This window comes from Phyllostomus hastatus, unplaced genomic scaffold (genome assembly GCF_019186645.2).
Source record: "Phyllostomus hastatus isolate PE091 unplaced genomic scaffold, TTU_PhHast_1.1 phas_contig_198, whole genome shotgun sequence".
In the NCBI taxonomy this organism is placed as follows: domain Eukaryota; kingdom Metazoa; phylum Chordata; class Mammalia; order Chiroptera; family Phyllostomidae; genus Phyllostomus; species Phyllostomus hastatus.
Genome location: NW_025333715.1, coordinates 7208851 through 7221397, shown reverse-complemented (window position 1 = coordinate 7221397; position 12547 = coordinate 7208851). Strand labels below are relative to the sequence as shown.

At 67.8% G+C, this 12547-nt stretch overlaps 1 protein-coding gene across 1 annotated transcript; it reads right to left on the bottom strand.

Annotated features, from left to right (window-relative positions):
• Positions 1–2282: 2282 nt before the first annotated feature.
• On the bottom strand, positions 2283–12292 carry SOX10 (SRY-box transcription factor 10). The gene is made up of 4 exons (XM_045835137.1): positions 12104–12292; positions 11090–11601; positions 6521–6789; positions 2283–4132 (listed from the first exon to the last, which is right to left on the bottom strand). The coding sequence occupies exons 2-4, from the start codon at positions 11521–11523 to the stop codon at positions 3429–3431; spliced, it is 1407 nt and encodes a 468-aa protein (XP_045691093.1). The 5' UTR covers positions 11524–11601; positions 12104–12292; the 3' UTR covers positions 2283–3428.
• Positions 12293–12547: the final 255 nt, after the last annotated feature.

Sequence of the window (12547 nt, the reverse complement as noted above, 5' to 3'; positions counted from 1 at the left end):
CTCGCTACTCAGCTGGCCGGGCCTGAGCGTAGTCCGCAGTCCTCCCCAGGAGCACCTGTGCCCTCCACCCTGTGCCCGCGGTCCCCGCCTGACGGAGGGCCCAGCGCATCTGGACCCTTGGGTCCAAGGGATGAGCGCGAGCCAGGTCTTCCTGCTCCTCCAGGGTCCCTCGTCCTCTGTGGGGCCATCTCCCCTCTTCCCGTGTCCCCGGCGACTGACTCCCAGTCAGTCTGTGACGCGCGGAGGCCCCAGAGAGCAGGGGCGGGGAGCAGACTGCCCTGAGACGGGCGGGTACCCTGGTTTTCGGCAGAGGTGAAGGGGCGGGTTGTGAGAGTCCTGAGCACACGAGGGTCGTGCTGATGGACCCGCAGTGCAGTTCTAGGACGGGCCACTGCACGTGGGACAGCACCTCGGTACAGAGGAGACATCCAGGAGCCAGCACCAGGGTTCTGAGAACGCTGCCAGCTGAACCCACTTTTGTTTTTTCCAACGGTGGCCGGTCTGGTAGGTCAGGACACAACACATCTTGGCGGTACGGCGTCAGGCAGTCTCTATGCTACGGTGGGGGGTACATTTCACGGGGTACAGTCAGATTCAGAACTGCTCGCCCGTCTTCCCTTCAGAGTGCAGGGAGCAGAGCTGGGGGGGGGGATTTAGTGGTGCACGCAGGGCCTGCTTCTCTGCCTTTCCGCCTTTTATACTGGCAACTTGCTGGGGGACAGTCAGCTCTGTTCACACATGAGCTCAGTAGGAGCGCTAATAAGTTGTATTCGGGGTTCCAAAGGTGTAATGTAGGTGAGAAATGGGCAACTCCAGCAAGATGAAATCTGTTAGAGATCAGTATAAAATCCTATGCTCACCCTGGCTGGCATAGCTCAGTGGATTGAGCGCAGGCTGCGAACCAAAGTGTCGCAGGTTCGATTCCCAGTCGGAGCATATGCCTGGGTTGCAGGCCACAGCCCCCAGCAACCTCACACTGGTGTTTCTCTCTCTCTCTCTCCCCCCTCTCTAAAAATAAATAAAATCTTTAAAAAAAAAATCCTGCGTGCATCTACAACAAAACAAGACCCCAGAAACCACGTGCCTCGGGGCGACCTGACTGGGCAGCAGGCAGCGTCCACCCATCCAAGCGGGCGGGTCTGTGGCCACCGCCGAGCTCCGTGGAGCCCGAGGTCTGGGGGTGGTCTGGGTTTGGTGGAGCTCCCATGAGGGCTGCCCTGGAGGGCTGGGCTAGGCCTTGGTGCTGCCCTCCGACCCTGCCCAGGCCCAGGTCCTGGCCGGGAGGGGAGAGCGGGCAGGGGAGCCGAGGCCACCGGTCCGGAGTGGTGGGAAGGGCAGCGCTGCGGAGTGACGGTGGAGGTCGGGCCGCAGAGCGGAAGGGTGGAGCCGGGGCACCTGCACCCCTGAGCAGAGCAAGACCCTCCCAAAGCGTCACCTCCCCGCCTGGAAAGTGGGGCTGGAGATCGGACCCACTCCCTCACGGGCTCGAGCGACAGGAAGCGCTCGGCCCAGGAACACTCACTCAGGGTGCCGCAGTCACTCCTGTCGGCACTGTCAGCGGGGTGTAAGGGAGCCTCCCAGCCGTCGGACCCCCCCCACAGCGGGGCCTGCAGTGAAGACAGTCACCCCGTTCCTTGGGCGGAGTGGCTCCTGGCCCCCAGCACCTTCAGCGGAGGAAGGAGCTCTTAGGGAGCCGGCACTGAAGGGTTAGGCCGCATACCCGCTACCCTGGGCTTACCCTCAGACCCGGGCAACTGCTGGGACCACCAGCAAACCCTGGAGTGGCCGGGCGTGCGTGCACGCATGTGCCTGCATGTTGCAGGAGGTGGAAAGTGGAGAGGTGCAGAGAGAAAAGGCCCAGCAACACATCCTAAAGGACCAGGCCGGCTCCAGCTGGCCAGACTGCAAGAGGTCAGGCCTGAGCGGCCTGTCTTTCCAATACCTGTGTCCAATTCTTCGCAAGCCCCTCTCCGCTGGGCCAGCAGAGAGGCTGCTTGGCAGGCGCCCTGGCTGAGTTCCAGCCCGAGGCAGGGAGTGGCCCGCCTGCAGCGTGGGCACAGCTGGGCCGGGGGACAGCTCCCGTCCGAGGCCTCGGCCCCTGAGCGCAGACGGACCCCACCGTGTTGCCTCCACCATCCTGGGGCGGAGAGGAGACCCCTGGGTCAGCTCTCCTTTGCAGTCCGCCCCTAGCCACTTCCAGAAACTGTCTGGGGAAGCACAGGCACAGGGATGAGAGACCAAGAGACAGGCCAGTTCAGGCCCACCAGGCAGGTAACTGGAACCTTTAATTTTATTACGTGGAATGCTTAATGCAGAGTTAATAGGGGCTGGAGAACCTAGGAGAGGGGTGAGGGCAGAGGGCGCTACCGAGATAAATAAGAGGGGGCAGTAATGAGTTACATGTGGACTGTGGGGGCTGCAGAACAGGGAGATGGGGGCAGACAGAGCTACATACTTTATTCGGATACCACTGGGGAGCAGAGGGCGGGCGGCCGGGGCGGAACACACACGGCAGGAGTTCAGTGTCTTCGGCCTGCTGCCAGCCACCCGCGTGCTGGGCCCTGCCCGGCCTCCTGGAGCCGAGGGCGCGGGCCTGGGCGGCTGAGCGCTCTGGGGAGCCCACGGAGTCTGGGGCTGGGAGCAGGGGCCACAGAGCCTGGGGAGGGACAAGGGGGCTGGCGGGGGGGGGGGAGGCTCTGCGAATTGTCTCCGAGTCCTTTCCTCACCTAAAGGTCTGGGAGGTCCCCGTGGAGGAGGACCCGGGGCCCTCTTTCTTGATGAGACAAAGAATGAGGTGGTTGGCTGGCATAGAACTGGACCTGGGGGCCTCTATGCCAATTCCTTTCTGTGCTCAGGAGGGGCGGGGCACGGGGGGGGGATGCGGAGACCTTCCTCTGAATCCCCACCCGACCCCCACACCCTCTGAGGCTGTTCAAAGCTGTCCCCAGCCCCCGAGGGCAGATGTAGCCCACTCCAGCCACAGATGCAGGTCTCAGGTTGGCCTTGACCTTAGGCAGGTGGCACAGGTGGCTCGGGTCGTGTCAGGCCCCTTATCCCCCACGAGAGAGAAAATGCAGGCACCGGAAATGGCACGGCCTCCGATCCCCATCCGACCCTGGACGCTTCCCTGCTCCCACAGCGGGGTGAGCAGGCCCTTCCCGGGTCCTGGGATCGAGGGTCATCCTGTCTGGGGTGACAATCACCCTCCTTCTCCTCGGCCCGGCCCAGCCGTGCGGGCCTCCGGGCAGGACGGGGCGGGGGTCATGGAAGGTAGTGAACCAGGCTGAAAGCCTCCCCTCAGCTGTCAGCCTCCGCAGCCTCCTCCCCAGCCACCCCCAGGCCCAAGACGGGCGAGGAACGGGGCACGAGGGCTTGGGAAAGGGGCGCGCTACCCAGACCGGCCGCGCAGGGGAGTGGCGGGGGCCCCTCTAAGGCCGGGACAGCGTCGTGTATACCGGCTGCTCCCAGTGCGTGGGGCTGTGGGACTGCGGCCCCGAGGGGCTGGGGTCGGAGATGGCCGTGTAGAGGGGCCGCTGCGAGGGCCCCATGTAGGAGAAGGCCGAGTAGAGGCCGGAGGCCTGGCCCGAATGGCCGTAGTAGGGTCCCGAGGGCTGGTGGTCAGAGTAGTCGAACTGGGGGCGGGAGATGGAGGGGAAGGCGGAGCCGTAGTGGGGCAGGCTGAGGGAGGTGTAGGCGATCTGCGAGGTGGATGGCTGGTCGCCGTAGTGCGGGGGCCCCTGGGGCCCCGCCGTCTCCGTCTTCACCTGGGCTTTGGCATCCACGCCCGGGGGAGAGACCGCGGGCAGGGCCACGCCTGGCGGCTTGGAGATCCAGGCCGAGTGTCCGCTGGCCACGGCCAGGGCACTGCCCAGCCCGTAGCCGGCCGCCGAGTAGCCGCCCACGTGGCCCGGGTGCCCGTTGGGCGGCAGGTACTGGTCCAACTCAGCCACGTCGAAGGTCTCCATGTTGGACATTACCTCGTGGCTGATCTCCCCGATGTCCACGTTGCCGAAGTCGATGTGCGGCTTCCCGCCCTCCCCCAGGGAGCGCCCGTCCCGCTTGGGGTCCGCCTTGCCCGGCTGCAGCTCCGTCTTCGGGGTGGTCGGCGGGGTGGGCGGGCCGTGGCTCTGGCCTGGGCGGGAGGGAGGCAGAGAGCAACGGGGAGTGAGATCGGTCGGACTCCCGGGTCCCGACGGTCCTGTCTCGGGGAAGACGCCTCCAGGAGACTGAGGGCCGAGGCCGCGTGACCGTGCGCGTCTCACACGTCTGCGCAGCCTCGGCCGGCGGGTGTTTACGTAACGGTCGTGGGCGGGCCTCCGGGTTTTCTTGAAACCCCCACTCTTACAGATGGGCCCTTCCTCCCCCCACCCCCCAGCAGGACCCCCTCTATCCCTCGCTCCAGAGAGACCGCTTCCTTTTGGGAAACCTCGCCGCCGGAAAGTCCTTCCTCACATCAGCTAAAGTCGCTTCCCTCCCTGCTCCCGCGGCCCCTTAGCTGCTGAGCCCAGGGAGCATGCGCAGAGGGGCGCCGGCGAGCTGCTGGGGTCTTGCTCCACCCCCCCACCCCCCATCCCGCAGCTCGCTGGCCCCCCTCTGCGCATGCTCACTGAGCCTGTGGGCTGCTTCCCGTGCTGACCTTGCCCTCGACTCCCCATTCCACTTCTGCCGGCTTCCCTGCGCCTCCTGCCCTGGCTCCCGAACGGCGCTACCCCGTCCCACCCCCTTCCTCCTCCCAAGGCCCCTTACTCCAGGAAACCCTCCCTCGGAGCTGGGCCCCCGCCATGCTCTTGCCCCCTGCACACACCCTGCTGCCTGGGCTCTTCCAGCAGCTCCCCCCCCACCCCGGTTCAGGAGAGCCCCGAGGCCATGGACCACCTCCACCCTGGCTCTCCCGTCCATTTTCGCATCACACACTCAGTCCCCAAACACTGCCGGGCCCAGGGGCACAGGTGCAAATAAACTGTGTCGCTGTCTTCACAAGCTCGGAGGCTTGGGGGTCCTGAGACCCACCCGTGGCCGGAGGGCCGCACCAGCAGCGCTGTGATGGCAGGGCGTGCAGAGGGTCAGGAGGCCAGCAGGAGAAGCCACTCGCCCTGCCCTGGGGACTTGGCAAAGGCCTCACCGAGGAGAGGTAGCCGACAGAGCTGAGCCTTGAAGGCCGAGAAAAAGCCCGTGCCCACAGTTACAGTCTGAGCTGGTGAATACCCTGCACACGGCGCAGGGTCTTCTGGAGGGTGGGGCACATGCGCACGTGTGCGGGGGGTGTTTCTGAATCTCGGAGGGTGGCCTGTGTGTGTGTGTGGAGGGGTAGGGATGGCTGGGCTGGGGGCCTGTAAGAGAGAGACCAGAGCTCCTACAGGGCAGGCCTGTGCCCCGTCCAGCAGACCAGAGGAAAGGCCAGGTCCTGCGCCGGCCACGTGTCCTGGGCTTTGGGCTTCAGTCCTGTGAGCTGGGCAGGCCCCTGTCCTCTCTCAACTAGTTCCTCGTCGGTGAACCGAGGCCGCACCCAGTAGCTCCAGCACGGCCCCCCTCCCGAGGCCTTCCCAGGCCGGGGTCTGGAGGTTTGGGGAGACCTGACGAAGGAGTGCTGGGGACTCCTCCCTGGAGATCAAGCCGCCGTGGGCGGGGCCTTGTGCGCACTCGCCCCTCCCCGTACTTAGTGCGCCCTGTTGCTCGCTGCGGCTCCCTCTGGGCCCTGGTTTCCAAGTGTGTGCTCCCGGCCGGGCGGGGACAGGGGAGGGCTCGGGACGTGTCTTCCGAGGGCGGAGCTCTGCTCTCCGAGACGTCCCGGGGCCCGACCCACGCACGGCATTCTGCACAGTAAGAACCCAAGCGAGGCAGCCGGGGCGCCAGCAGAGGCCCCGGAGCCAGAGCGCCCGGGGTCAGACCTCCACCCCCGCACGTGGCCTCACAGCTGAGGCCTGAGCCCGGGCAGAGCGGCCGCCTCCCCCCAGTTTAGAGTGACTGAGTGAGTGAGTGTACACGTAAGGCAGTTGGCACAGTGCCTGGCACACAGTAGGTGCTCAGTTAATGCTGGCCGTTACCACCATTAATGAGAACGAGCAAGACGCCGGGTCTGGCCCTGGCTCGGCCCGTGTGCAAGGTCACGTGCCGTGTCTCCCCCACCAGCCCGGGAGGCGCGAGAGGCGAGGGTCTCTTCTCCATCCGGCCCCCCGTCCCTCAGGCTCGGCCTGTCCCCTCCTTCCTGGTTGTGGCTCGCCCCACGGCCCCCTCAGCTGGTGCCTTCACCCAGCAGCACACAGTGCCCCCTCCCGTCAGCCAGAGCTGTCCTGCCGGGCTGCCTTCCCTGGCCCCTGGGTCCCCGCCGAGCTCCTTCTGGGCCCCTGCACCCAGCGGGGGTGACCGTGCAGCCTTCCCAGGGCCCAGGGCCACCGTGGGGCGTCAGGGGCTCCCGCCATTCACCCGGCCTTCACCCCTCCCCACTGCCCGGGCTCCCCCACCCGCGGCTCGCCGCCCCCCACCCCGCGCCCCCCATCCCAGCTGCCGGCGCAGCGCTCACCCGAGGGGTGCTCAGGGTTCCCGTCCGACATCGGGGAGCCCTCTCCCGGGTGCCGGTGGTCCAGGTGGGCGCTCTTGTAGTGGGCCTGGATGGCGGCCGCCCCGCCCTGCTCGGCCTCCCCGCCGGGGCACTCGGCCTCCCCCTGGGCCGCCTTGCCGTTCTTCCGCCGCCTCGGCTGGTACTTGTAGTCCGGGTGGTCCTTCTTGTGCTGCATCCGCAGCCGCTCGGCCTCCTCGATGAAGGGGCGCTTGTCGCTCTCGTTCAGCAGCCTGAGGCGGGGGGCGGGGGCGGGGGGCAGAGAGCGTGAGCGTCTTCCCTGGGAAACAGCGAAGCCCGAGGCCGGGGAGGCCTGCCCTGTGATTCGGGGACTGGCAGGTGTGAGGCTGGGGGGGGGGCTGACCTCACCCCAGATCTCTCAGGGGCTGGGGTGCAGCAGGGGTCGGCCTGCTGCTCCTGGTGGCCCCTGGGGTGAAGGTGGAAGTACCAAGAGGGCTTAGGAGGGGCAGACGTCAGTGGGAGACTGTCTCATCATCGAGGCTGGATGGAGCTGGCTGCCTCGTCAGGGGGTGAGCTCCCCGGGACTAGAGGTGTGCAAACAGACGCATCACGGTGAGGGGGAGAGCCCAGTCTCGGCTACTTCCTAGCTGTGTGGCCATGGGAAAGGCCCTTCTCTGAGCCTTAGTTTCTTCACCTACAAAACGAGGATGACAACACCCACTTCCCCGGGTGCGGGACTGGCCGAGGCAGTAACGGGCGTGAAGCGCTTTGCTCCAGGCCTGGGTGGGGCTGGCGCTTGACCCAGAGGTGCTGCTCTGAGGTGGCTGGTTGGACAGGAGGGCCTGGGGGCCCGTCTCACCCTGGAGTTCTGGTTCTGTGGGTTCCCGTGTGCTGGGGCCGAGGGGTGGGATGTGAGCACTTTCGCTGCCCGGTGTGGGGAAAGCAGCGCCTTATGCTGGGCTGACAGGGGGCTGGGTGCAGAAAGCCAGACCCCCTCCCCAGCCAGCAGCGGAGGGAAGCCCTGTAGGAGCTGCCCCTGCCCACCGGGCCCTCGCCAGGGCTGGAGGGTGGGGAGGGTGGGTGGTCAGGGCTCGGCTGCTCCAGAGAGAGGAGGGCCGGATGGGGCGCCTTGCAGAGGGTGCTGAGGAGAAAGAACACAGACCTGTGGAATCCTAGACATGAGGGGCTCCGTTCTCTGCCCGACAGGCCGCCCTCTCTAGCCCCCCTCCCCACAGTGGGCACCCTCTTCCCCCAGTCAGCAACAGGCTGAGCCCTCCGGCCCAGGCTGGGAGGGGGTGGTCACACCAGGCACCTCCTAGCGGGCAGCAGCATTCCTCTGCAGCTTAGCCTCCCCCGAGGCCCCCTCTCCCCAGGCCCCAGCCCAGCCCTGGCCCGGCTTTGTCCAGGGGTCCCTCTAGCTGAGTGATGGGGGACCAGCAGGGACTCCAGATCCGGGCCTGGGGGTCAGGGAGGGGGGTGCTGACCTCCCCCCAGCCGGGTCTCTGGGACACCGGGTGTGTGGGGGTTGGGCAAGGGGACAGGGGAGGGCAGGGGAGTGGACAGAACCGCACAGGAAGGTGAGGAGCAGGCCCAGCCCGCGCGGACACCCAGTGCACTCTCCGCCCAGCTGCCAATCGGGCGTGAATCAGCAAGAAAATGGCAGGGGCACGGAGGGAGGGTGCGGGCCGAAGAGAGGGAAGATTCCAGCATCGCATCCCCCTGTCCCGTCCCGTGTCCCGTGCTTGCTCCTCCCAGCACCCTAACTTTGACAGAAACCTAACCTCCAGCCCACCTGCTCTGCCCGCTCCACACCAGCCCTTGCCCCAGCGCCGCCCCGCCCTCGGGGGCTGGAGAGGCCAACCCCACCTCGGACCACAAGCCTGGCCTCCCCCGACCCCACACCCATCCTGCCCCAGCGCGTGCACCCCATCATCCCAGGCTGCCCCTGGCTCCAGTGCAGCCCTCACTCACTCAGCGCGGCCGCCCCGCCCGCATCGCCCACAGCTCTGCCTGAGCACCCAACCCTCCTGGGCACCTTCGCTTCCCCTCTGCCCTCTGGGTCTCTGAGGTTTGGAATGGGGGCAGGGGAAAGGGTAGACTGGTTCCCCCCCAAACTGGAGGCCCCAGCCTGGGGGGCTCCCAAGGTGGGGCCCTGGTTGCGGCTCCGCCTGCTCCTCCCACCAGGGAAGGGGCCTGGGACCCCTGCTTCGTCTCTTGGCTCTAATCACTCTCCCCAGGCAGGTCACAGCCCCACGTGGTCCGCCTCTCGGCGTCCGCTCCCAGGTGAGCCCCGGGCTGCGTGCAGCTGTGGGACCCGGGCAGCGACTCGGCAGCCAGGACCCAGGACCTGGACGCCGGCCGGCGTATCTGACCCCCACTTCCTCCCAGCACCCCACGCAGTCTGCCCATCTGTCTCTCTCTTTTGGGGGTCAGGGCCCCTGTTTTCCAGTTCTGCCTACTGAGTCACCCCCTTCCCGATGGCTCAGGAGTCATGACCCTGGAGGGGACCCAGGAGGAGCCCATGGAGAGACAGCTGTACTATGCCTGGTCCGAGTCGCAGGATCCCAGGATCCCAGGATGCCCCTCAGGGTCCAGGGAGCCCGCCCGCAGGTCGGCACACTCTCTGATCCTCGGCCCTGGCCTGCCGCCCCCGCCCCTGGGCTGGGGGCTGGGCCAGCTTTCCTGACTGCCCCGCCCCAGCTGGGTGCTCAGGGGCACCCTGAGCGCCTGTGCTCATCACATCGGGAGTGGTGGCCGGAAATGAGTCCTCCCGAGGGAGCCCAAGCCTGGGGTCCTGGGCCGGGGGGAGAGGGCCAGGGACAACAGGGGGTCCGATCTTAAGTCCCTGTCCACGGGGCAAGGGAGAAGTGGGGCCCCTCCTGGCTCTAGCGCTCTCGCTGGGCGTTCCCTGTGGTGTGCTCGCCGACCCCACGGCCGCTCTCCCTCCTGCTCGTCTGTCTCTCACTTGCCCTTTTCGGGCCGTGGCATCGGCCGGACTGGCCTGGGCCGAGCCCTGCGCGGGCGTGACGGGCCCCGGGCAGAGGGGCTGCACGCCGCCCCTGCTCTCGGGCACAGCCAGACCCTCCGGGTATGAGGCCCGCGGCCTGCCCGGGGGGGGGGGGGGGAGCAGAGAGCCCAGGGCTGGGGGGGCGAGGAGGGCAGCAGGCCTCCCGCAAACACGCGGCCAAGGACGGGCCGGGGCTGCATGTCGAGAACCCCTCTCGGTCTCTTGGAAGCCCTCCAGCTCCTGCCAGCCCCCCAAGCCTTTGGCCCCCAGGACCCAGTCTACTCTGTGCCGGGCCGGCAAGGGGCCACGGCAGCGGGAGGGCCGGCGGGCCACGGCCTCCTCGGACACAGCCCGGACTTTCCGCTCTCCCCTTCTCTGCCCCCACCCTCCCGAGCACATGTCAGAGTGAAAAGGTGCCCCACCACCGTCACCAGGGACGGCATGGGGGGAGACCCTGGGCGGGAACTAGGGGTCCCGGGTCCTGGCCCTGGCTCCCTGGCGCTGCCAGCTGCAGTTGGGAGGCCCATGCCACCGCCCGGGGCCGCCTGGTGGGGAACCGGGCGTGTCCCGGAGTCCCTGTTCCCTCTGCGAGCTGCCGGGGACTCTGGTGGGGGGTGGGGGTGGCATCGCCTTGCTCAACGTGTCCCCCAGGAGGCCAGGCGGAGTAGAGGGCTGGCAGACTTCCGCCTTGGGGGGATGTTTTCCCCTGGGGTTTGGGCTGGTCCCAGGGACACTGGGAGTCCGAGAGGCCCTGGGTGGGAGGGGAGCCGAGGGTCCCTCTGGGCCAGGGCTCTCAGGGCCAGCGTCAGGGCGGAGGGTAGGAGGTTACTCCAGGCTGGGTGGGGCCCTGGAAGGGAAGATGGCGCCGGACTGGGAGAGGCAGTGGGGGGCCAGAGAGAGAGGGTCAGCCTCTGGGACGGGGTGGGAGGGGGAGGCTCCTGCCTGTGTGTCCCCTCCCCTGGGGGATGAAGAAGCCCCAGGACAGGGAAGAGGGTGGGGTCAGGAGGGCGCAGGGCGAGCAGCGGGGGTGGGACGGCCTCCTGCCCCACAGACTTGCCCCTCAGCACTGCCCGCTCCTCCTTCTTCCAAAGACTCCTGTCTGAACGCCTCGCTTGCCTGGAACTTCTACCACTTCTGCACCTGGCTGCCTCAGTTTCCCTGCCATTCTTGGCCAAGCGTTTCCCCAGCACGGGTGGCAGTGGCACCCCTGAGTGCGGGCACCTGCAGGCCTGCGCCGCCGTCCTCCCTGCCTCCAGCCTGGTCTCCCCCAGGCAGAAGCCCAGGCCCCACCGCCTGCCAGCGACAGAATTCCAACCACGAGGGGGCGCCTTTCTGCCCGCTGCCCCGGGTGGGGAGCCAGACTAGGCCTCGGGAGTTCTGAGCCAGCACCACCAAAAGGGGGTACTTGTGGGGGGGCAGGGCGGGCCCGATGCCCACGCCTGGTCTTCTAGCCCCATCAGGAGATGGCTGGCCCCCAACAAGGGCCCGAGGAGTCCCCGACCGGCCTGAACCGCCCGCAGCTGGAGGGCCCGCGGGAAGTCCCGGCGGGCGGCGGGTGCGCTCACCTCCAGAGCTTGCCCAGCGTCTTGCTGAGCTCGGCGTTGTGCAGGTGCGGGTACTGGTCGGCCAGCTTCCTGCGCGCCGCCTGCGCCCACACCATGAAGGCGTTCATGGGCCGCTTGACGTGCGGTTTGCTCTTGCTGGCGCCGTTGACGCGCACCGGCATGGGCACCAGCGTCCAGTCGTAGCCGCTCAGCACCTGGCTGACGGCCTCGCGGATGCACACAGGAAACTTGTCATCGTCCGCCTCGCCGTCCTGCTGCTCCTTCTTGACCTTGCTCAGCTCTCCCGGCCCCGGGCTGGCTCTCAGGCCCGATCCCCCGCCGCCGCCGCCGCCGTCGGGTCCCAGCGAGGGCGCGCTACCCGGGGACAGGCAGCGGGGCTCCTCGGAGCCCACGGGGCTCAGCTCCACCTCGGAGAGGTCCTGCTCCTCCGCCATGTCGCCCCCGGCCGCCGCCGCCTCGGCCGCCTCCCCGGGGCCCGCCTCCGGCGTCCTCGCGAAGAGTCCCACGCTCACCTGGACGGGGAAGGAGGGCGCGATGGAGCGGCCGCGCGCGCAGCCCGGACGGTGGCCCGGGATGTGACGCGGGCGCAGCCCCGAGGTGGCGTCCGCCCTGCTCCCCCTAAACCTACTGTAGCTCCCAGGCCACGCGCACATGCCAGACCCGGCTCGGCCTCCTGGCTCCTGCCTCCACGTCTTCCCACTACCTGGTCCCAACCGTCTCTTGGTGTGGGTGGGTTTGGGATTTTTTTTAAACCTCCTTTAGGGTGGAGGTTTGTTGATGGAAAGGAAGAAAAATGGACTCTTTTTTTTTTCTCCTCTAATCCTGGCTCCTGGAATTTCCCACCTTTTCTTTCACCTTTCCTTCCTCCCTTCCGCCTGCCCCTGCGCAGTCCAGAGGAGCTGAGTGGGGGGCAGGTGCGGGGGGGGGGCGGTCAGCCTCTCCCCACCCCAGGCCTCACAGCAGGGGCCCAGGCCTGGGCCGCGGACGGGAGGAGAGGGCTGCGCACTCACTCACCTCCTCGGACCTCTCCTCCGGCCTGGGGCTCGTCCTTAGGAAGTGGAAAACCGTGTCCCAAGGTGTGCGGTCCAGCTCGGGGCTGGGGGTTGACGCTGGTGGGCTGGGAGGGAGGGGCTGAGGGGCCCTGAGGCTCAGGCCACGGCCTCGTCAGGACGGAGCCTGAATCCTCACCACCAACCACCCTGGCCGGACAGCCCGAGACTGACTGAGCACTGAGCTGCCGCCGAGGGCTGGGGAAGGAAGGAGGGGGAGAGGGGGGAGGGGGAGGGGAGGGAGGGGAGGGCAGAAGGTGGAGCCTCCAGCGCTTTCCTTCATCCCCGATACTCAGGGCTCCTCAGCCAGGCCCCCCCACCCCGGCCGCCTGCACTGCCGCCCCAGGCCCGGCTCAGGGAGGTGCGGGAGTGGGGGTGGCCAGGCGGGGAAAGCCAGGGGATGCTCCTG